The sequence below is a fragment of the Amblyomma americanum genome, chromosome 6 (assembly GCF_052857255.1).
Source record: "Amblyomma americanum isolate KBUSLIRL-KWMA chromosome 6, ASM5285725v1, whole genome shotgun sequence".
In the NCBI taxonomy this organism is placed as follows: Eukaryota; Metazoa; Arthropoda; class Arachnida; order Ixodida; family Ixodidae; genus Amblyomma; species Amblyomma americanum.
The window spans coordinates 42,982,602-43,005,729 of NC_135502.1; the positions used below are offsets into that span (position 1 = coordinate 42,982,602).

Consider the following 23,128-nt stretch of genomic DNA (forward strand, 5'->3'; position numbering starts at 1 on the left):
GCAGACTCTCCATACTATGATGTCAGCGGCCTTCCAGACCCCTATGCCACCATGGGCGATGAAGACAAAAACCCACAGATCTCTCTGTCATTTGACGAAAGTCTCGAATCTGGTTACTCCACTCCAAACTCTAGGAACCGACGCATTGTGAGGGAGATAATTGTGTGAGGGTCTGCGCTGCGCCAAGGACAGCATCATTGTGGCTGAGCATGTGTCGACACACGAAGCAGCCACAATCATTGGAGCGTGGTGGCTGATGCCCTGACTGACTCTGGACTTGATGTGCCTGGAAAACTACCCGGTATGTGTGCGTGTGTGCGCGTGTGTGTGGCTGTGTGGCAAAAACTGGTGGCCAGCAGCAAGACTGCTTCAAGAGCCAAGGACTAGAGCCAACTGTGTTTAAAGGGCAGTCAAGGGACATTCATGCTCTCAGCACGTCTGGAAAGCAGTGCCGAAGGTGTTCTTCGTGTTTCAACATTTCTTGTGTGTGTCGCCAGCCGTCAAGAAGACTCAAGTGCAAGAGCTATCAGCAGTTTGTGACTTGCAAGGTTCTGGGCTATGATAGCAGTTTATGATAACAGGAGTTAGACACACACAGGGTGCTGTGTGTGTCATCTCTTTCTCGTGCCGTCTCTGCGCACTGTTTTCTGCCATGTTCTCGGCTAGTTAGGTTGATTCCATTTGAGGGGAGCCAATTTGAATGATTAAACCTGAACAATGTAAAGAGCAGCACAGGACACACAGTAGCCCCCCCCCTTCCCCCCAAATGGAATCAGTAGTGTGTGGTATGCTCAACCCACTCCTGATACTACGTTTGCAGTTGTTGAGTTTGAATGATCTGACGTCTGCGCCGTTTCAAGTGTTTTTTGAGCGCAGGAGCACAGAAGGCGCACAAAGCACAGCTTGTCTGCAATACACTGGCTTGAATTCTCCCCACGCCTTCTGCGCTCCTTGTGTTTTTGCTCAAAGTGGATGTTATTTGTTCCTTCTGGTAACTTTTGTTTTATTAGTTTCTTGACTCTGAGTCACTTTCTGTTATAATGCATTTGAAGTGCTGTATGTGCCTGCTTCAAAAGCTCTTTGAGCACAGAAGTATAGGAACACAGGGGGCTCACTAGGACCAGCTTGTCTGCAATAACCTGGTGTTAATTCTCTCTGTGCCTTTGGTGTTCCTTGTGTTTGTGCTCAAAGTGCATGTTATTTGTGGCTTCCAATGTTTTCTGTTTTCCTAGTTTCTTGATTCTGAGTGACGTGTTTTGTATTTGCATTTATTTAGAGTGCTACACGTTCTGTTTTGAGTGTTCTTTGAGGGCGGGAGCACAGGAGGCATACAAGGCTAGGCTTGTCTGCAATAAAGTGGTGTTGATTCTCCCTGTGCCTTCAGTGCTCCTTGTGTTTGCGCTCAAAAAGTCTGTTGTTTGTATTTTCCAGTTAATTCTGTTTTCCTTTCTGAGAGTCTTTTTTTTTATAATTGCATACATTTAGGGTGCCTTATTAATGGAGATATGCGGCAGTGCTTTTTGTGCACATTTTTTTGGGGGCCAAACGTTGATTGCTCTACATTTTTGCCAGTTTGTGCGCAGTGGTCTCTGTTGTTCAAAGACCAAGGCTGAAGGCTGAAAGGCTCTTAATGTATGCGCTGCTGGCATGAATGTAAAACTTGTGAGCATCTCGGACTTGTAAGATTTTTAATAAGTTGAAAACAATCATTCAAAAGCATATTTTACCCGACATCACGTTGCTTCCGCTCGTCATCGTCATTCTGCAATTTATTTGTTCTTGAATTGATGAAACAGAAGGTTTTTCATCGCCTTGTTACTGTGAAGAAAAATATACGTCAAGGCCACTACCTTGTTTTGCTTGCTCAAAAAATCACCATTTGAGGGATTACTAGAGCTATCATTAGGCTTTTAGTTAGTTGCTGCTCACCTTTTGTCTGATGCTGAAACACTAGTGTTCGCCATGTTCGTTTCCTTGTTTGCTAAGCAGCTGTAGTTAAAGCTTCTGGTTTGTTTATTTGATTTATCATCATTATTGAACTAACTGGCCTTGAACATTGCGTTTTAATACTCGTGCTTTTCATGGCGTGACATAATGTTAGACTGCGCATTCATCTTGCAAGTAACAAAATCATAGAGATGCATTGTACAGGTTGGGCTCTCATTTGTTGTCGTACTCATAAGTAATTCAATTTCTATGCAAAGAGGCTTCCCAGTTGATAAAACAGGTGGTTCAAGCAGTAAAACTGTCAACCACTACAAATTGGCTTTATCTAGCGGTGTATTTCCTTTTTACCAATTATTACACTAACTCTACTGACGTTTTCAGCCAATTTAGATCTAGCTTCTGAATGAGCTTGAGAGCGTTGATGGCTACGGCAGATTCTCACTTGTACATGTGCCCGTAAAAGTTTTTGGAATGCAAAAGCCACAAAAAGCTGCATTTTCCCTCCACCTGGAGGCATCGCCTGGCATTAAAGTGTGCAGATATTGCGCAAGAAATTCAGAACACCCCTTTTGGTTTGTGGCTGTGTATGTAGACTTCCAAGAAATTGAGCTTTTTCATGGCTTCCGTGTTCTGAAAACCTCTGTGGGCACTTGTATATAGTTTCTTTTCATGTGTTAAAGGTGAAGAAAAGATTTATTGCAGATAATTGCGGCGAGACTGTAGCAAAAAGATCTCAAAGTGCACATTCTTGTCAATGCACAAGGTTCTAAATGGACTCTCATGAGCTACCAGTCTTGCCAGCTGAGAATTTCATTATATTCTTTATGTAGAGATGTCAGTGTTGCCATGAAGGCTTCTTGGCGACAGAAGCTGATGCCATTATAAAAGTGTGCTCTACCATTTTGTTTCATGCTGCCTTCACATAATTTATCAGCCCCTTGCAACATTTGTATAAAATGTGCGATAGGATTGCAGAGCTACTTAAACTGTAATTACAAGCACTTTAGGAACTACCCTGCTAAAGCTTATAAAATCTGGATACATACTGGGACTGACCACACATTTAAAACACCCTCACGCAGTCTCTGCGATAAATTATTGCTTGAAACTGCCCTATTTCATAGAAAACTGGCTTATTCTGTCTCCCAAGCTTTGCACATATCAGGAAGTTCTGGCTAAACATATCAGAGCTGTCCTGTGTCCTTCTTTATATATTAAGGACGTTGTCCTCTCTCCAATTGCAATTTAAACTGTGTTCACTCATTTTTGTTTCTTTCGAACGGTTTTTAATCATGTTGAGTCACACCTAGGTACTACTGGTCATAATTTGGGCAACACCAAGGTAGCACTGACAGTATGCTCAGGAGCAGGCTTCACTTTCAAGCGTCTTGTTTTCCCAGTGTAAGCCTGCTGGGTGTTCTGGTACTCACTGAAAGTCAGTGAACAGAGTCGCAGCACATGCTTATGCTTTGTACTTTAGCGCTGTTGTAACATTGTGACGGTCTTTCTTCTGCTGCTGTTAGGTTCCTTGGTAATGTTCGAATCCTTGTCAGCTGTACGCCATTACAACACTAGCCTGGCTAGTGCATTTATTGCTGTTTTTTTTCCCCTCTACGTTTGTACATATGAAGGACTCGTTTATGTTCTTTGACGAGCTCGTGGGAGTGTGTTGCTGTTTTAACTTGTTGGATGTCTACAGCTTTGAAACTTTCTGTGCACTTCTCATATTTACATGTGTACAAGGCACAAAATCAACGCAGAAAAACAATTGGACAAACTCTAGGATCAGTGAATGGCTGAAACAGCAAACTGCAGACCATGGCCGTGACCATGGAATGTTCTAAGTGTCCAAATACAAGCCTAAAAATTTTTGTTCAGAAAGCTGGGAGCAAATATCAACACGCATGTAATGTTTATTATGCTACAAATGCTGTGCTGCCCATAGAAATCACCTTAACTGCGGCCACAAAAACTGCAAATTTTGATAATTATTTGCACGGGACTGAAGCGCCACACACTGCCAAACTTGGCGGAAATGAATGATACCCAGAGAGAAAAGTTTATTTAAATATGTCACTCTGAATGAACTACTGAAGTTGCCCTTCAAGGTGCAAATCTTGCCTTGTGTTGAAAAACACAAACCAGCTCAGTCGGTATTAAAGTGCCTTTGTTCCTTGCAGCTGTTGTGATGTACCCTCAGCGTTATGTATTTTCACTGTAAATAAACATGCCATGCTTTGTGAAACCCAACACATCTGGTGTCATGCAACTGCACTGAGAGTTTGGGTGCATACATCTTAGGCCCTGAGAACGTGAGTCATGCGTCCGACTCCATCAGTGGTATTCACAACGTGGTGCAGTAATTCTCAACAAGGTGTCAATTTTTTCCCTTGTTTTTCTCCATGTGCCATACATGACTTAGAGAATTCAGACCTCAGGCAAAATGTTTACTGTGATATCGCTTGCACACCTTCACTCGAAGCTAACTGCACGCTTGAACAGCAGACACTGAAACAGAAGTGAAATGTTATAATCTCGTCTTCTTCCTCTTCTCAGACCAGAGTTGGCTTGATCGACGTTACTTGGGAAGATGCAATAGATAGTGCCAATACTGGAGTTTCTTCACTGCTAGTGTGGATATATGCTATCGGAAAAATGTGGGTATAATATGGGAACACCGCGGAACATATTGTCTCAAGTTAGGTGGAGCGAGCTAGGTGCAGGAAAATGAGAGTAAGGCATTGATTGGATATTGATTACGATAGCACCCCGCACGACAATCATGAGGGAACTGGTCAACACCAGTATTCATAGCGTCGGGTGCGTACATTTCCCTTTTGAACAGCGAGCACTCTTTGACCGTCAATTATCGGCCTCTTGTTATAGTTACATTACAATGCGTTAAAGTATGTTAAATTGAATTACGTTTAACAATACGCTTTGCATAAAAGCGACGTTTCAAATAGTGGAGCGTTGCCGTGCCAGCCGCTCACGCAGGTGCATCCACTGCTTTCTTTTCACCAGGCCACGCGCAATGGAATCTCGTTGTTTCGGATTCGAGATTTATGCTCGGTCTCGTAATCGAGATTTGGCTGTTACCTTTCACACTCTCTGATTTCATTTCACCTTTTCATGATCCTCGGAGATACCAGACTTCTGGGGCTGTGGCCCAGCGTCTGGGGCCCAGCGTCTATGGCGTCGCCGTTCGACCTCTTTTTGCAAAGGTCTTGACAACCTCATCCGACTTCCTCGCGTCGTGTCATATGCATATATTTGCAATGTAAATACCCTATATCGGCTTCGGAAAAAAAAAATTGCTGGCGGTTTAGCGCTGCTTACCACGAAATATCGTGCGAAAGCAGGTTTTTGCAGGTGGACACCAACGCCACGCCCTTTCGTGTCTTGCGCACAGATGGAAGTTGAGGGCTCTTGTGCAGTGGCCAGCGAAGCTGATCTATCTGGAACACTATATAGCTGATCTGTTCACACCGCCATGGGTTAGAAATTATGCCAGTCGCGGCAATATTTATTTTATTTCTGCAGGTTGGCCAAGGTCTCGTTTATTTCCCGCACCACGTGACTAACTTCACAGGCTTCACCACATACCGGCATTTTCCAGGTGCTTTTGCACTAAAAGAATAAAACTACCAGCGCCAATCCTTGCAGCGGCGACAGCGGCCTATACATATCCGCTGTGCTCTTCCTAAACATATGCTCACCGGCGCTATCCTTTCGGGACGGGCTATTTGCGCCCGTTAGGCTAGAATAAATTTGGCAAATATAACACGGAAGAGGCGCCGAAGCACGGAAGTAAATTATAAATTCTGCGGCGTCCCGAAGTGACACTTATGGGCTATGAGGGGGGGACAAGGGCATGGAGGGATCCGGAATAATTTAGACCACCTGGCGGTCGCATGGCACACGGTTGAACGATGGAGGCGGGGCCCGTGGTCTGTGCGATGTCAGCACATATTAAAGAACTCCAGGTGGTCTAAATTAATCATGATCCCGCCATTACGTGGCATCTCGCATAGCACGCGTGTCGTTTTGGGACGTTATAACTCCATAATTTACAGTTTACTTCTGTGCTCCTTAGCCTCTTCAGTGGCGTTTGCCAAATTTCCTCTAGCTTAACGGACGCAATTAGGGCTGTTAGAAGTAGCACGGCTATATGAGCCTTCTGCGGGCTCACGCGGCTGACCTAGCTGGAGGACCGTGCGCTAATTGCCTTCAGGAAACGGCGCAACATATAATTTATACTCAAGATATCGGCACACAGGCTGAGTGTTTTGCCGGTGATATTGCGAAACCGCTCAATCTACGTGTCTACGTTAAGTACAATTAAGACCTGCAAGCAATGGTTAGGTATAAGATTTCCGCTCAAACCATGTTGTTTTTGCTCAAGATAACTCTAAAGGAGGATTTTCACAAAAAAAACATTCTCTGCGCAACATAATAAACAGTAAACATTGCCGCGCAGATTGAACGAGGTTTATTCGCTAAGACGAACGTAAAGGCCAGCGACACAGAAGATCGATTGTGGCCCACGACAGGTGCAACATTGTCTCGCGGGCAAGTGGAAGCCATATGCGTTACCAGCGAGGTTCTGCGCATGCGCAGCGCCAGCCGGACAGCAGCGATGAAGGGCAGCACCATCTCTTCAACAAGAGTGCTTGATAACACAAAGAATGAAAACACCCTTTCCACGTTGAAATTCGCGGGACATGTGATCTATGAAGGAGAGCTGTGCCGCGCAGGCGCTCTCGTGGTGGGCGCAGGGGACGCTATCATGACGGATTGCTGTTTTCAGTGGTGCGCCAGTAGTGCTCGGTGTCACCGTGCTTCCCATGCCAGCGGCGGTTTTCCCCAGCTCTCGGCCTCGGAACCTGATCATCTTCGCGTCTATACACAGTGCCTCACGCACGGTGAGCCCTTGGCCTCTTACGGCATAGTCTAACCCTGAATGCACGGGACTGAGCTCTTGTGCGCGAGATCTGCCCGACCAGCGGTGACCAGAGTTGCTGGCCTAAGCCCAGCCGCTCATATTAGCCATCGCCTTGAGTTGTCGCCAACTGCGCCGACGACCAAGCCGGTATACGACGACCCGCACAATGGCATGCACTTTCGCCACAAACCAAAATCCTGAAAATCATGAATAGAACAATTCTGCTCGCAGTGTTCCTCAGCACGATCGTTCAGGCCATCCAATTAGCGGAGTGTTTACCAGAATGCCAAGGCACCTTTATGAAGCCTCGTTCATGTCGACAGAAAAAAAAAAAAATGGCGGTGGACGCGTATCGTTATCGGGGGCTTTCAAGCTACTGTCTCTCCAGCAAATCGCGTCCAGATAAAACTTACGACGCATAACTACATAACAATACGAACGATGCTGTACACGACGTTTTTCCCGACCTCACTGAAGAGCTCATCCTCTCCAAACTCGATCTATATACCGAACCCTATACGGCTTTAAACGGACAGACCATCGGTCGACCGACCACCCTTCCTCAAAATGTTGTCTCTCATCCCGTATTCATACTGCACCAACCTCCAGCCTCGAAAATCGACCTCTCGTGTGACCAATACGCAACACCCATCTCCCTTTCCCTTATCTTCCGGCATTCGCCATGGCTTTGATCAAAGACCATTGCCCTAATTCTGCAGGAGAACACCGGGCGATGGATCGCTCCTTCCCTAAGCGCCTCACAGCGACGAAGAGCCCAGAGGTAACTGTCCTGAACCGCTATTCACTGGCAAGCCCACCGTCGAGAGAGAAATGACACGATACGCTTTATCCAGGGACAACGCTCACCCCTCTGTTTTCTGCGTGCAGCCACAGGCCGCAGCAGAAGAGTTTACTGTCCTCCAGTAACCATGCATTCGCAGTAGCAGTCACTTCCGGACACCCAACAAGCGAATGCCTCCACCGACACCTCCTCCTATGCAGGCCACCCGTCCACCAAAGCACTTCTGGTCCTAGCCCCCCTCCCTCCTGTCGTAGTGGGGCTACACCCTTCAGTGAAACAGGTCAGTGGCTCACTACCCGCTCTTCACCACCCCCAAAACATATCCCTTTCTACCGTCCCCCCTTCTCTCCCACCCAACATATACAGGACATCACATCACACGAAACGACAGAGAATGCACATGAGAAATTACCGTGATCGGGAGTGCACTTGAGAGGAACTTAACGATAGCCACCAGAACTTTTTGAAAAAAAAAAAAGCACATCGCCGAGAAGTAGCGCCGGAGCGCTGCCGCTCACTTTGCAACGCCAGACTCGACCAAATCGCTGTGGAACTATCGCGACGTTTCCGACAGTTCTATCTGCGGGACCGTTTGGGGTGTTTTAGGAGCGTTAATGCAAAGTGCGCGATTAGCCGTAGTGTGGCTGAGAGCGGTGGTCATTCTGATCACAACTGGCGTATGCGCTTCACGCTTTCGCCGCTACCGAGTTTTACAATAGGCTGCAATATATCTGCAGCCCAGGCCCCTTTTGTCAAATCTATGCACGAAGCAGAAACTTGGAGAATGGAAAAATAAAAGGCTTGAAATTTCACTCTGGATGCGAGTGACCTTCATTATAAAAATAAGTTAAGGATTACGTTGAGAGACATGAAGAGGGCAGAGAAAAAATCAAATTAATGGTATCCTCGTAAAATCAAAAGCGGGACATGCGCGTTTGTCTGTCAGAGTGGATTCACTGGGAAGCATTATGTTGGCGGGAGCAGTAGAGGGGTGTAGACTAGGAGATTTTCTTCTATGGAGCTGCGTGGCTCCCGCAGAAAAGAGTTAGCTGAGAGGCAATTTTGTCCTGCAGTCGAGCTGGATGACAACGAGGCACTGGGATGTAACGCGCCAACGTCAATGTGACAAGAACCCTGAATCTACTCTACAGGTTGGCTCGGCGTCACGTCAGTGTACATAGATTTACGACAAAACAGGAAGGCGCCTTGTTAGCCCAGCGGCTGCTGTGATCAGCACGGATCAATAAGAAGCGCGATAGTTAAGTCAACCACAAAGCGCTCAAACCGGCTGGTGCCAGCGGGCACAGAAGTGGCAACAGGAAACTGGCAAAAACACGGTTGCAAGGGTGCATTTAATAAGCACGATAAGGCAAGGGTAAATTCATGGAAGAACGGATGGGACAGGAAAAAATGTTTTGGAACCCAGCTTGAAGATAGGGACAGGTCGAGTAGACTTTCGACGGCGAGCAGAATTCCGCTGCAGACTCCGTGATATAGTACTGTCCCGCCGCATAATGCTCATGGTGACAGTCCGATGACCATAGCAGGCGCCCACAGTACACTAATGGTTTGGTTTGGTTTATGGGGGGTTTAACGTCCCAAAGCGACTCAGGCTATGGGGAACGCCGTAGTGAAGGGCTCCGGAAATTTCGACCACCTGGGGTTCTTTTACGTGCACCGACATCGCACAGCACACGGGCCTCTAGAATTTCGCCTCCATCGAAATTCGACCGCCGCGGCCGGGATCGAACCCGCGTCTTACGGGCCGGCAGCCGAGCGCCATAACCACTCAGCCACCGCGGCGGCCTAGTACACTAATGGTGCAGCTAGGCGACGCAGCACATGCTTCCAGGTTAGCACAATGCTCGTGGCGGGATGTGCGGAGAATGGGAAACAAGTTGCACGACGAGTGCACGGCTGTCACGCTGGGCCACGCACATGCAGACAGCGTATACGGCCAGCACCGTGCACCCGGGAGGCGCAGCGCTTATGGCAGGACAGCCGAGCACAGAGCGTGGGAATCTTGCACTACGCGGGCTGTCGCGCAGAAGCCAGGCGTCATCTCGGAAGAAGCCACACCGGAAGCTCTCTTGGCCGGCTGAAGGAGCCCGTGCGGATGGCATGAGGGAAAGCCAGAGTCCGCAGGTCTGCAAAGACGAGATAGGAGGTGTAACAAAAAGTCGCAGACATGGAATTAGTGCATTCACATACAGGCAAAGTGCGTCCAGTACCCGGTAGGCACAGCGCTTGTGGCAGGACGCAGGACAGCCGAGCACAGAGCGCGGGAATCTTGCACGACGCGTGCTGTAACGCAGAAGCCAGGCATTTGCTCGAGACCTGCAGCGAAGAGGAAGCATTGTAGTACTCAACACAACACTGAAGCGGGACGTGGTGGACGAGCGCGACGGTTATACACTGACACACGCCAGTAGCCAATGCTGCTGGGCAAAAACGTACTAAGCATAAACGTTGACTTACAGACGTGTGCCGGCTTTACACATCTCGCCCTCGTCACTCCTGCACATGGATGCTGAAGGCGTGGTTGGAAGACAATTTCCTCGGCGGAGGCCCTCGGAGACAAGGTCCACAATTCTGCAAACGCGAAAAATAGTGTGTAACTAATACTCAATCATGGGAATGGTGCACTAACATTTACGCAACATCTGACCAGCATCCCGTACCGGTATAGGCACAGCGCTTAAGCTGGGAAGTGGGAGTGTCAGCGCAGATGTGGTGCTTGACAGCATATCTAGTATTGCACGACGAACAGCGGTCGCAGATGGCCATCTGATGTCAGCTCGAACGCCGTTGTCCTTCCTGACATGATAATCGTTGGCTGGCGCGGCAGACAGCTGGAGTAAGCGTATTAGAGAGAAAAGAAAAATTAATTGACTGAAGACGAAGCGTGGATGTGTTGTACGCACCGCAGCAGCGGAGTGGGACACGGGACCAGCAATGACGAGCGCGGCGGTGCTTCTGAGAAGTCGGGGAGCGGCGAAAGGTGCCCCAATAACGAAGCTGGGGAGAGAATGAAAGCTGCCCGCCATCCTTGGCTGCAGCGGAAACACGACGTGCCGCAGACCGAAGGCAGCGTCCATTCTTCGGAGTTGCTGGACGAGGCTGGCGAGAATTTCCGAGCGCCGTGTACGGCCACAAACCACGTGTCGCTCAAGAGCACTTACGCGCCCGGGTGTCCCTTGACACGACATAGTGGCCGGATCGTAGTGGCATTCGGAACGCGTTATTGTTCAGTGACGCAAACGGCAACGGGCTTACTCAGCCAAACCTCTAGAGGCAGCGATTAAAGCGGGCCATTACTATACGCTGTTCCCTCGCTGGCTCAACAGCTGACCTGCCTAATGTTCGCTAAGCCTAAAGGTGCGTACAAGCCGCGAACCTTAGCCTGTCGCGCTTCCGTCCCGAAAAGAAAAACCCGATGGCGATGGTCCATGAAACCTCTCCACGGTGCGCGTTAATAATTACACGCTGTTAGCCAATGTTGCTGTTCAAAAATGTTAGCGAATGTTGACTCGTACTACTGACAACTTTACGAGCGCTTTCACGTACGCAAGTCGCCCCCGCCGCGAGGCTGCAGCCCCGCTTCTACCTTGGACTCCGAAGGCCTGGCTTGGAGATAACTTTCGAAGCATTCCCCAGGCGTAACGAACTCGAGGCGTCGACTGGGAATAACGAAGACGACGGCAACCCACTGGTGACAGGCACAAGGTCTCTTCTAGGTCTCGTCAACAAAGCACCACGTCTCTCAACGTCACCCTCGAGCCACGTTTCATCTTCATGCATATATTAACAAAACAAACACAAACATAACAATCCTTAACGGCAATGTGCTTTTTTTTCCACTCAAGTCCTGATGGCTGCCGGTGAGACCCTCTAAAATGCACTCCAGGCCAAAGTAATTTTTCTCATGCATTCTCTATGTCGTTTCGTGTGACATGATGGCTAGTACATGCTGGAGGGCAGAGGGGGATACGTTTGGGAGCTGATGAAGAATGGATAGTGAGCCACTGACCTGTTTCACTTTAGGGTGTAGCTCCTCTACGACAAGAGGGAGGGGGGCTAGGACCAGAAGTGCATTGGCGAACGAGTGGCCTGCATAGGAGGAGGATTCGGTGGATGCAATTGCTTGTTGGGTGTCCGGAAGTGACTGCTACTGCGAATACATGGCTGGAAAACAGTAAACACGTCTTCTGCTACTTGTGGCTACACGCAGAGGACAGAGAGGCGAGCGTTGTCACTGGATAAAGCGGATCATGTCATTGCTCTCTCGGCGGTTGGATTGCCAGTGAATAGCGGTTCAGGACAGTTACCTTTGGGCTCTTCGTCGCTGTGGGGCGCTTAGGGAAGGAGCGATCCATCGCCGGGTGTTCTCCAGCAGAATTAGGGCAATGGTCTCTTATCAAAGCAATGGCGAACGCCGGAAGATAAGGGAAAGGGAGATGGGTGTCACGGATTGGTCACACGAGAGGCCGATTTTCAAGACTGTCAGCCGTGGACTGATGGACACCTCTCACGAACCATCACCATCTGATTTTTGTGGCGAAATATTCTGAAATCCAATAGGCCGGCGGCGTTCATTGGGTTGACGCTAACAACGTCGTAGATTGTGTTGATTTTGAGGAAGGGAAAGCGCACAACTAGCTTCTTGGTTCAGTGGACACCTCAATCGCGCTTTGGGGTGTACGTGGTGGTATGCCCACCTGCATACAACCGTGTTTTCGCACAATATTTCGTGCTTAGCAATGCTAAACCGCCACCCATTTTTTATTGACATCCTTTCCGTCATTGTCAAAGATTTCATCCGAAGGAGACGTTTCTTCACAAATGCACTACATGCCTATCTATGTTAGAGCATTCTGTACAACATAAATCTAAATGTGTGTCGATGTATCAGAGGCGTCAAATCTAGCTCATACGACGCAGCTGACATTTCAGTACATCATTTAATGCACACTGAATTCACGCAGATCGTTCCGTCCATGCTGGATGCACGCAACTAAATACACGCATTATTTACCTAAAATCATAGTTAACTGCAAAAATTGTTTAGTATTTGTGCAAGCACACGAAAACAAACGAATCCTTTCTGATGCACTTTCCGTTCCAATTTGTTAGAAAGGCGGGCGGAACGTCATGACAAGAACCGTATCACTAGCGTGGGTGCAATCCATTCATAATTCTAGATGAGAGATAAGCTTATCTATAATTACTTTCTATAATGAATTATGGATAAACCGAGCTATTTTGATATCCTGTATGTACCAGTTCAAAATATCTGGGTTTGTCCCCTTCGTATCAAAGTCCATGCTGGCCCCGAGTGGCAACCAGAAGGGGTTTTCACTGCAGCGCGATAGCTTACTGCGGCAAAGCCAGATTGTGCTCTGGTGTATATGTTGGTGTGGGAGTTTTGTTTATTCTCTGGAGCTTTCACCCTCATACTTAGTTTTTTCATGTTTTCTATGCGTCTCCTTTCCGATGCATTTTATGTTCACATCTGTTACAAAGGCGGACGGCACGTCTTAGCAAGAACCGTGTCACTAGCGTGGGTGCAGTGCATTCATGATTCTATATTAGAGATAAGCTTATCTATCATCACTTTTTTATAACCTGTTATAGATATACCGATCTCTTTTGCGGTCCTCTGTTAGTTCGAAATACCCAGGTTTGACTATATGGCCGAGTGGCGACCAAAAGAAGTTTTCACTGCAGCGCGATCGCTTACTGCGGCAAAGCCGAATTGTGCCTTGGTGTACGTGTTGGTGTGGGGTTTTGCTTATTAATGCGAAAGCATTTCTTGCCTCGTGAGTGGCGTGTACTGAACCTGTCGGCAGAGCATGTCCGCACGAACTGTCAATTATCAATTGTAGCGGTAATTAGCAGAATGTTTGATTGAATAATTACGCAATCACCATGAATTAAAAATTACCACCATATTGATCAAGCAATGAATAAATAGTTAATTGGATGGAACAATTAATTAGTCGAATTAGTTAATTACCTCGCAATTTAAATCAATTACATTCGGTTAAGTCATAGAAATGATTATTTTGGGTAATCAATAATTTGACACAATTAATCAGTTAAATTAGTGAATTACTTCACGCATTCATCAACGATTTAACTGTATTGGCGAATTGATTAAATTAATTAACTAATTTATTTATTAATTTGTACTTTGGTGGGCTTACTAGACGATCTAGCTGCGGAACCCACGTCTTCGGATGTGGTCGAACCGAATTTAGTGCGAAAACACGACTTAGAAACGGCGAAGGCATAAAGAAACGAACACTCAGCAACATAATCGCCAGCAGTCCGCGAAATGCTATCGCATTATTACACCTAAACAGACATAAGTGCACCCCAGGAATTTTTTCCTTTGGTGCTTGCACTTTTTTTTGCTTTTTTAATGCGCTTTCTACGCGTCTCCTTTCAGATGTCCTTTTTCTCCCCATTTACTACAAAGGGCCGACTGTTTTGCGAAGGTCCCAATCGTCTCCTAATGTGTCTGCGTGCACGGTCCTTGTTTTCAGGCACCCTTTAAGAATGTGAATGAGAGAGGGTGCAACTTTATTTATGGCGCATCAGTCGGGCGCCGACGATTCCTGTGTCTGTCCGGTCCTGTGCCTGCCGCGCCAGGGCGAACTGGTCATCCGACCGACCGGAAGACAGCCAAGCGCTCCAGGTGGTTGGAGCCGGCGAAACCTTGAGCCAAACGCATTTGTATTACACGTTTCATATGAAGAAAGCATTTTTTTCGAATAAGTTACGTAAATAAGTGTTCATGATTTATGAATTGCTTGTAGCGGTTCTGTTGATTCTTGACACGTTTAATTCCCCCCCCCCTCCTTCTTACCTCTCTTTTTTTTGAAAGGGGGGGATTTTAGGCGAGAGTGAGTGAACAAATCAAATGCAACGTTTCTGCTCTTTTATAGCTTCTTTTTTTGCTCTTAAATAAAATTCTATACGTGCGTTATGCACATAGAGAGGAGCACTATCGTGCGCACTAATTAAGTAAGCAACGCAGGGTTAGCCTTTCTACGCTTGCAAGAAATATAGATGGGACAAGCCGGAATATCTTTGACCAACATTTATTCCACGTGGACAGCTGGCAAGCTCGCTTTCCATCTGACCTTTTCTCGTCCAGTAGCCCGATCGGTAGTTTTATTGCTTGAAAATGATAACAAGAAGCGTTTATCGCCAACTGCGGTAGACCAGCCGGTACAGAGCAAGGTTTTTATTTCATTCCCTTCCTTTCCAATGAATCATAGCGCATGTGACCGCAGGCTGTAGGCGCCATGCCTCATCAATAATGCATCACACGCGTCTCCCACGCTTTTCGCAGCGCCGAGACGGCAGCTGTGCGAGTGATTGCGCAATCCACTCGACCCCCGCATCCAGGAAGAGAAAGCGCTGCTTGGGGAGTGGGAGAGAAGCGGTACTTTATTTTCGCAACTCATCTACCCGAGTCTCACTCCTTTGGCGGGAAGGCAGGAAGGCACCGGCACCTCGAGCTAATGTCCGCCCGCCCGTATGGGGTTTGCTGTCTGAACGTTTCGCACCTGTCAAATTGAGATCCCACAATTCCGCTACATTGGCGTCTTGTTAAGATAACCGGCTGCTGTTGGTTGTCGATACTTCGCGCGAGGTAAAAAAGAGACAGTAGAAGAATAAAGCCAGTTTATATAGACTTTTATTTCCGCATTTATTTTAGTCGTTTAGAGTTTTTCTTCCTTAACAAAGCCAAAATGGGGGAATTTGATACCGATTTCTGTGTCCCCCTTATAAGGCAAAAACCAAAAGAAAAGTGAAAATAAAGGAGTGTTTTCCCCAGTGACTATCACCCACTTAAGCCAATACAAATTAAGTAACTTGATGGCCTTAGTTGCCTATGTGCCATAAAACAACACAAATTAAGGAACAGCGATAAAAAAGTGCAAGATATAATTAGGAGCAAAAGCCCATGAGAAAATAAAATAATTTGCGGTACATCAGGAGGGCTAAGGCTGCTCTCGCGAGTTCAATAAGGCCTTGCACAGGGCGTTTATCTATTTAAAAAAAGAAATAAGACATACGAAGAGGCCAGGTGGCAGATGGCTTGTAAGGAAGAAGATGCAGCCTGCGGAATAGATCGTCAAGTAATCACACAAAGGATAAATTTGATTCAAAGATCGCGTTGACTGGACTGCTGTTGTGGGTAACAGTGTTAAGCGCAAAACTGGTTAGACCAGTGAGTTGAAAACTTGTGTGTCTGGATGATCAAAGTGCCCAAGAAAACATGACTGATGGATTTTTCGGTGCTTAATTTATTTCCTTCTGAATTTTATTTTCCACTAGGATCTGCCTGAAATCATAGCCTTCAAGGTTGCTGCGACACGTAAGAAAACCTCAGAAGTCAAATAAAATCAGCCCAGGCAGTTGTCAGACGAGATGCCTGCACCGCATTTTGCAAGAGGAGAACGATGTTCGGAGCGGCCGCGGAGATCACTTTCCCCCCTCCTGTCCCCGCCGTGGGTATGTGCCATTGAGCCTGAGGACATCATCATCATCATCATCAGCATCGTCCTCTCCTGTTGGCGGTTTTCTTTTATGTGAAAAGCTTATCTGCAGATTCCCCTTGCCCGATTAGGGCTTCCTTTTTCTATTCCGGTTCTTCTCTCCTTTGGGGCAAGCGCCAGAGGTTGTGTCCCAAAACCAGTGTGCGATTATCTGCATAATTTCATCAGCGTTATAATTCGCAATTTTTTTAGCACGAAATTCAACCTCGACTACCTTAAATGAGCGAATGTTTCACAATTGTTTGACTGCACAAAGCACCCTGGCCAACCCCCAACTGTGGGTATATGCCCCTTCAACAGAGGACAACAACATTTTTGGAACATGTGGGCGCCCTGTTTTCTTTTTCCAGGGGGCGTTGGCGTTCTCCACGGCTGTGGAGACGCGATGGAGAAAGGAAGGAGGCGACTCCCACCACCGCCGGCACCGGTTCGGCCTGGCGCGCCGCCGCCGCAGCCGCGGCAGCCGCTGATGGTGTCTGCTGCCGCGCCGCCGCCAGCAGTGCCTCTCCAGCCGCCGCCGCGCTGAGCCCAGCGCCGCCTGTGAGGACGACGCCGCCGCCGTTCAAACGCGCCAGCCCCGGAGGCCCCGCATAATAAGCTCGGTGCGCGCTTCGAGTCGCAACCATGGGCGGAGTTGTCTCCAAGGTGTTCGGCAGAGGATACCGGACTAATGAGCCAGGTGAGCGCGGTCATCTTCGCGATCGTTGGGTTACTTGTTGCGATGGTGTGATACATTCGCCAACGCACGTCGTCTGCCGGGAATGTCACGCCGATAGCGGTTCGTGTAGCGGCAGCTAAGGATGTCACCGCATGGATCCTCTACACTTACGGTCTTAACGCCCTTAGCAGCAACGTCCGCTTCTGTTTCCAGCGTTGTCACTATGCGTTAAGACGGCAAATCGAAAAAAAGCCTCGGCGCCGTCACACCGCCGCCACCGTACGCATAGCGGTGGCGGCCTTTTGGGCCCGGCCATGCGCTCACATCTGGCATCGCGTTTGCTTTGCGAGGTATTTTTGTAGGCGCGGGACGACAGCGGACGTGCCGCTGCTGCCTACGCGCAAAGGCACCCCGCACGCTCTTTTTTTAAATGCTTTTTTAGGCGAAGCGCTGTCGGAGCTCGCGTGAAAGGCGGTCGGGCGTGCGCTGCCCGACGACGCCTTTTCGCCCAGTATGTATGCATGACTAGCGGCTTTTCTCGGATGTGCGTGCCTCTCTTGATCGCCATCCAACTGCGCATTTGCCTTGCTCGACTTGCTCTGTCGCTGTGACGTAACGTGTGGAAACATCTGTGGCTCTCTATGTTGGTTGTGAAGCACCATGTGCGCTTGAGCTGCGGGGTGTGTGCTGGCGATGCGACAGTGAAGAGGTTTTATTGTTTTTCGATAACTCTGACGCTACGCAAAGTTGGTTTTATTAGCCATTGTGTTGCTAGGTCTGCCCTTGCGAAAGGTGATGCCACGTGCGAACTTTGGAAGGCTTAGCTGAGAAATGTGCTCGTGTTTGTCAGCCTTCCTTTTAGCTCCGGTTATTCGATGTCGCCTTCGTGGAAGTGCCGGCCGGATTTCATGATCTTGGCTCTCGATCTGTGCGCTCTCTACCCTCTTCTGTCCTTGGCCTGCCAATCCTCTGATCTTGGCCTTCTTTGCTCCACTGTTGTTTCATCTTGATGAAAATCTGCTCGCAAGCCTGTGCAGTTAACTCGCTGTGTCCAGCTATAAGCATCGTAGACCTTTTACAGCAACGTCGCAGTCCTACTTCCCGTTAATCGTCCCTCCCTTGTCAGCTCCTCATTCTCCATTTCCGTACCGGCATCAAAAGTTTTCCGCGAAATTTCTGGCCCTCAAACTTATTGGTCACAGCGTTAGATATAGATAAACATGGATGGAAACTCGGGACTTTTTCTTCACGCTTTACCTGTGATATCACGAACTACGTTAAATTCTAGCAAGTCCAAGTACTAGTTCGGCCTTGCACGCGATGCTTAAACTAGAAACCAGGTGGTTATAAGGTCTGCGAAAGGCAGACTTAAAATATGCCGATTTCCGCAAGGTCTTAATCGGTTTCACTACTCCTGCTGAGTGCATTCGTAGCCGACCCACGGCTTGATCTATAACCCCATCACTAAGAATAATACACAACGGGATGTTGTGTGCTCGATAATGACCCGACTGTTTCATGCCGTGGTTTATTTTAAGGATCTTCGTAAGCTGTCCTGCTTCTATTTGAGGTTTTTATTTCTCGCTCGCTTCGCGGCAGCGCTTAACTTCAATCGGTTGGTTGCCTGTTAAACGTCGTGGCGTTCTCTGCCGGTAAGCCTTCTCCAAGTGTTACCCGCCGTCGTGACAGACGCTATTCTTAGCAATGGCACACGGTTATTTGCTCAGCATAAAACCTGACCAAAGCACCGAACGGTTGGGTTGCATTCTCGATCAACTTAACCACGGGTGGTGCCAAGGCGCGCCGCGGTTTTTTTCTCCTTTGTTCCCGAAGCGGCTTGCAAGTGCGGTCTCCACGACCTCTGATCGAAACCGGGAGGTCAGGAGCGCGGTGCACCGCCGTGGCAAGCCTCCTGCGTGACCCTCGCTACAGTTCATTCATCTTTTTTGTTGCCCCCCTCTTTCTTCTGCTTTCGTCGACGTCGCTATGGTTGTGGAGCAGCTTTGCGAGCTCGTTGCCTTTCATTGGCGCCGCGCTATTGTTAAAAGCCGGCCGGCCGCCCGTTGAACGCAAGGAGGGCAGACGTCACGTGGCAGACGCGTCTCTCTTTACATGGGTCGTCGCTCTCCGGGAATGCTGCAGCGACTCTTGCTGCTCGGCCACTAATGGTTCGTGAATGGACGGCGTGTATGTGGAGCGCATGCGAGAGCTTTGGCGACCGGCGTGCCGTATACTAGGACCCCTTTACCGGTACGCCTTCCTCTGTTTCTTTTTTTTTTTCGGCGCTCACCGCCGTTCTGAAGGGCGGCTGTCTAAAATTGGCCTTTGTGAGCTTTCAAGACTCTGCTTCCTTGGCCGGGACACGGTGTCTGTCTGCAGATCTGTTCGTTAATCACATGAATTAGAGGTCAGAGCAAGATAGGTGTATCCACAAATTGATAAGAAGCTTTCATAGTCGTGTTAGCGACCCGGTACGTGCTGTGGCACATGAACATAGCTTTGTCTGATTTGGTCAAACCATTTGTCATGCATGGTTGCATCATCACCATCATGCGAGTTGAGTTCACTGTGGGCAAAAACCTCTTCCGATGACCTTCAGTTTTTCCTGTTTTTTTTTGCGTTATTCTTTTTGCTAATTTCCTAGCCCTCACTCCGTACGGCTTTCGGGCGTCCCCGAACGCATTTATCATGTGGTATCTGCTCTGATACGCCGACGACAGGCTGTCGGTTCTGCGTATTGCATGTCATGCTGGAGTTATAATCCGGCCTTTCCTGGTGTCCCATTAGAGATTAAGCAAAGTTCGCGCCTTCCGCAAGCAAAAAAAAAAGTAAGCGATAAACTTTTCAAACATGACCTCGCAACGGAACAACGCTATGGGTGTTGCTGCGGCTCAGGTGGAGCCGCATTTGTCCGGTTGGAGCGGCGCCGAAGGGAGGAGGAGGAATTGAGGCAAGAGCACTTGAGGTGTATATTCTTACACAGTGGGCAAGAGAAGTGAATAAGAGCTATGCGCAATCTTCACTGTTAGCGGTCGCATTACTTACACGCCACGCGGACCCAACACGCCAGCACAAGACACTTAACGCCCCTGCGCAGCGACCACGAGGCGCCCCTCATCCGGCTCTCTTTCCGGCACTCACGAGGTGAGCGCCGAGCGGAACAACGCCTGGGGGTGAGGGGACTGATTTCAAGCCACGCTGACCGGGGATCGGTTGCACATCCATTCTGAAGCCTGTCAAAACACAGACCCCCTGACCCAGGACATTCGACTCCGTGCCGCAAAAACCACGCGTTCACGAGGCCTGCCCGCGCCCGCCTCCGTACTACGAACTCCTAAATTTCCCAAGCCTCGGCATCACGCAAGCGAAGAACAACGACGTAACGCGAGCCGTCGACAGGTGCGCTGCGAGACTCCAAGCGAGAGCATTTTCCGAGAGAGACGCCGACGAAACGAGACGCGTCAGCACAGTCCTCCCAGCTCTGCAGATCCTTCGAACCTACTACGTATTAATGAGCCAGTTCGTTTTACCCTTGTATCCTTAAGCTCAAATAAACCAGTCTGCTTTTAATCGAGAAGAATCCGGCCACTTCTTCGCTGACATCACATTTATTGCAGTCTTCTCGAGATAGAGTAACAAGGGACAATCTTGGCCGCCATTGCGTAGATATGGCTGATTCCTTTCCCAAGGCACTGGAGGCCCGCTGTGACAGGTCTATGGATCTTCCTCCCTAGGGATAGACGGTTGTACTGCATTGTGGATAATGGGTATTAGTGGTTTCTCTGTAGCATGCGCCAGGATCTCGGCCCGTCACTGTGCTCTGAAGAAAGTTGTGAAGCACTTCATTCCTATAGAAACTAGACGGTCAGCTGCACTGTACACCACCGCTGCCAGTCGGCCGGTCTTTACCCTCGCTCGCAGTAGTTCATCGCTTTCTTTCGCCCCCCCCCCCCCCCCCCCCCTTGCTGCTTTCTTTTTTAACTGACTCCGAATTGGTTCGATTGTTTGCGGTAGTCAGCTGCGAATTCGGGGAAAGAAGTGAGGGGCGTCACAATGGGTGCCCTCCCTCGTGTCCTTACCTTCGCGGGACGAGTACCTTGGCCGTGCTGTGCGTACATAAAACAGGCATACGTCTCCACTAGTATGTCTGCGGTAGGCTAGATCTCTCTACCGTGTTTACTGTACGGTGGGGATAAAACTCAAGCGGTTGTACGGGGCTTCCCCACGTGCGGATTTTCACCCTTGGGCCGATGACCTTCCGAGCAGGCGGTGATCGGCACCAGGGTCGCAGGTGCGCGTAGATGAACGCTGGGACGGTCACCCCTCTCGAGTACGTTGATTTGGGCAGGGTTTCAGCGTTTTCGTCTCGTATTCCAGCTCATTCGTGAATGCATGATGCCGAACGTCGTGCCAGCTTTCTAGCCGCTGAGGGAAACGAAAGCGCAAAGGAACTTCCAAAATAAGTGGCCACAGAGGATCGATTTTTATTTTACAATCGCTAACTTAAAACGATTGATCGGCTGTTTCTTTGATTTCACTCTGTTGGTTAAGATGGTGCCTTTTTTTTTTAATACGTCGAGAAAGAAAATATCTTAGGACAATCTGACTTTTATAGAGTGGTGCTTGTTTACAAGTGGAGAATTCGGCCGGTTAAGCTTATGAGGGAGTAAAAAGAGAGTATATAAAGTGTCCTCTAGAGCATTCCCTTTTAATTAAAAAGGAGAGCGCTAGATGACAGCTTACTCCATTTTTGTTTAGAGTGCACTTCTTGTGCCTGCTGCAGGTGAGCGGCAGCGCATGATAACAGATCTCACTTCGTGAGTGTATACAGTCCATGTAGGGTGCCGGCCAGACTATCCTTCAGTTAGATGCGCACGAAAAGCAACCTTTGCTTCAGAAAACTTCATCATGAACCGAGCTCTTACCGTGCTTGTGACTACGCAGTCAATCTGGATCTGGACTAACTTGTCGTTGTGAATAAGTCATACGCTGGCTTTCCGTTAAACTCCCCACCATCATCATCATCAAAAGGCATCTCCTACTGACCTTAATTTACCGCTGTTCTGCAACAGCCGCGGATCCCTTGTATAACTCGGCAAACTATAACGTCGTCACTCCACATCATCCACAGCCGCCCTAACTGTGTTTCCATATGTATCCACTATTTAAATGTTTAGAGAGCATTTTTTTTTTGCCTATTTAAAACCCGTGTGCCACGCCAGTGCTCACCGGTGGCGCCGAAACTAAGGGCTAACAAAAACACGGTAAAAATTACCTTGACAGGACAGCCACCAGTGGAAAGCAAAATGATAGGAGTAGAAACGGAGAGAACTGGGGAACAGATACAGGTTAGTGTTATCTCACCGAAAATCAATAGAAGAAAACGGATTTGCGCGGGACGTGCAATGTAGAAAAAAGCCTAACAGATTGGAAAATAGAGTAGTAACAAGGAAGGGAAACTTGGCCAGTGGCTGCGGTTAGAGAAGTGGGGAGATAAAATCAGGAGACGCAATCGTGAACGCGGCTTGGGGTGACTGGAGATCCCGCAGTGGGCTTCACCGTACTAAAACGATGATGATCACTTTAGTTTCGCTTTCTCCCGCAAGCATGCAGGCACGAAGCGGCTTTTCTCCTTCGAAGGACCCCCTTCCAGCCAATGGCGTCGGTCGATTCTCACGAGCCTGCTATAGCGTGGCAGTGCAGGGAGTGAACTATCCCTGATCATGGAGGGAGGGGAGTGTCTCCCCTTTCATCTGCCGCTCCCTGCATTGTCACGCTACCAGGCTCATGAGGATCGGCCGATGTCATTGCCTGGAAGGGGTTCCTTTGACGGGTAAACGCCGCTTTGTTCTTGAGTTGTATTCGACTGCAGCGTAGGAATTGTATACTGCAGCGCGTTCGTGGCGGCCTCCCGCGTGCAAAAATGCCGCTTCTATAGCGCGTATACACAGCGGGCTGCAGCGATCCGTGTAAGAGGCACGGCCCGCGGCACGCGTAAACAAGGGCCCGTTTCGGCGTCGCCCACGTGGAACCAAATGGCGGGCGTCGTTGGCGTCGCCCCGCCATCTTCCTCGGTGAGTGAGCGCGGCCAAGCGAGAGAAGACTCGCCGCGGGTTCAATGCCGCCGCTGATAATCACGGCGATGCCCTTCCTCGCGTCCGACAGCGCAGAGCATGCGTATGTCACGCCCCCCTCGCCTTGTC

The 23,128-nt window shown here is 48.8% G+C and overlaps 2 protein-coding genes across 2 annotated transcripts in view; both read left to right on the forward strand.

Moving 5' to 3' along the window:
* Positions 1-4,197, forward strand: part of LOC144136706 (cell adhesion molecule Dscam2-like) — a 151,457-nt gene extending 147,260 nt beyond the window's left edge. The window contains exon 15 of the mRNA XM_077669246.1: positions 5-4,197. Within this exon, the coding sequence (XP_077525372.1) occupies positions 5-168 (164 nt within the window). The 3' untranslated portion in view covers positions 169-4,197. The remainder of the gene's footprint in view (positions 1-4) is intronic.
* A 12,506-nt stretch (positions 4,198-16,703) lies between these two features.
* The window catches only part of LOC144136707 (uncharacterized), a 48,667-nt gene continuing 42,242 nt past the window's right edge, over positions 16,704-23,128 (forward strand). Inside the window, exon 1 of the mRNA XM_077669249.1 lies at positions 16,704-16,946. Coding sequence (XP_077525375.1) covers positions 16,892-16,946 — 55 coding nt within the window. The 5' untranslated portion in view covers positions 16,704-16,891. The remainder of the gene's footprint in view (positions 16,947-23,128) is intronic.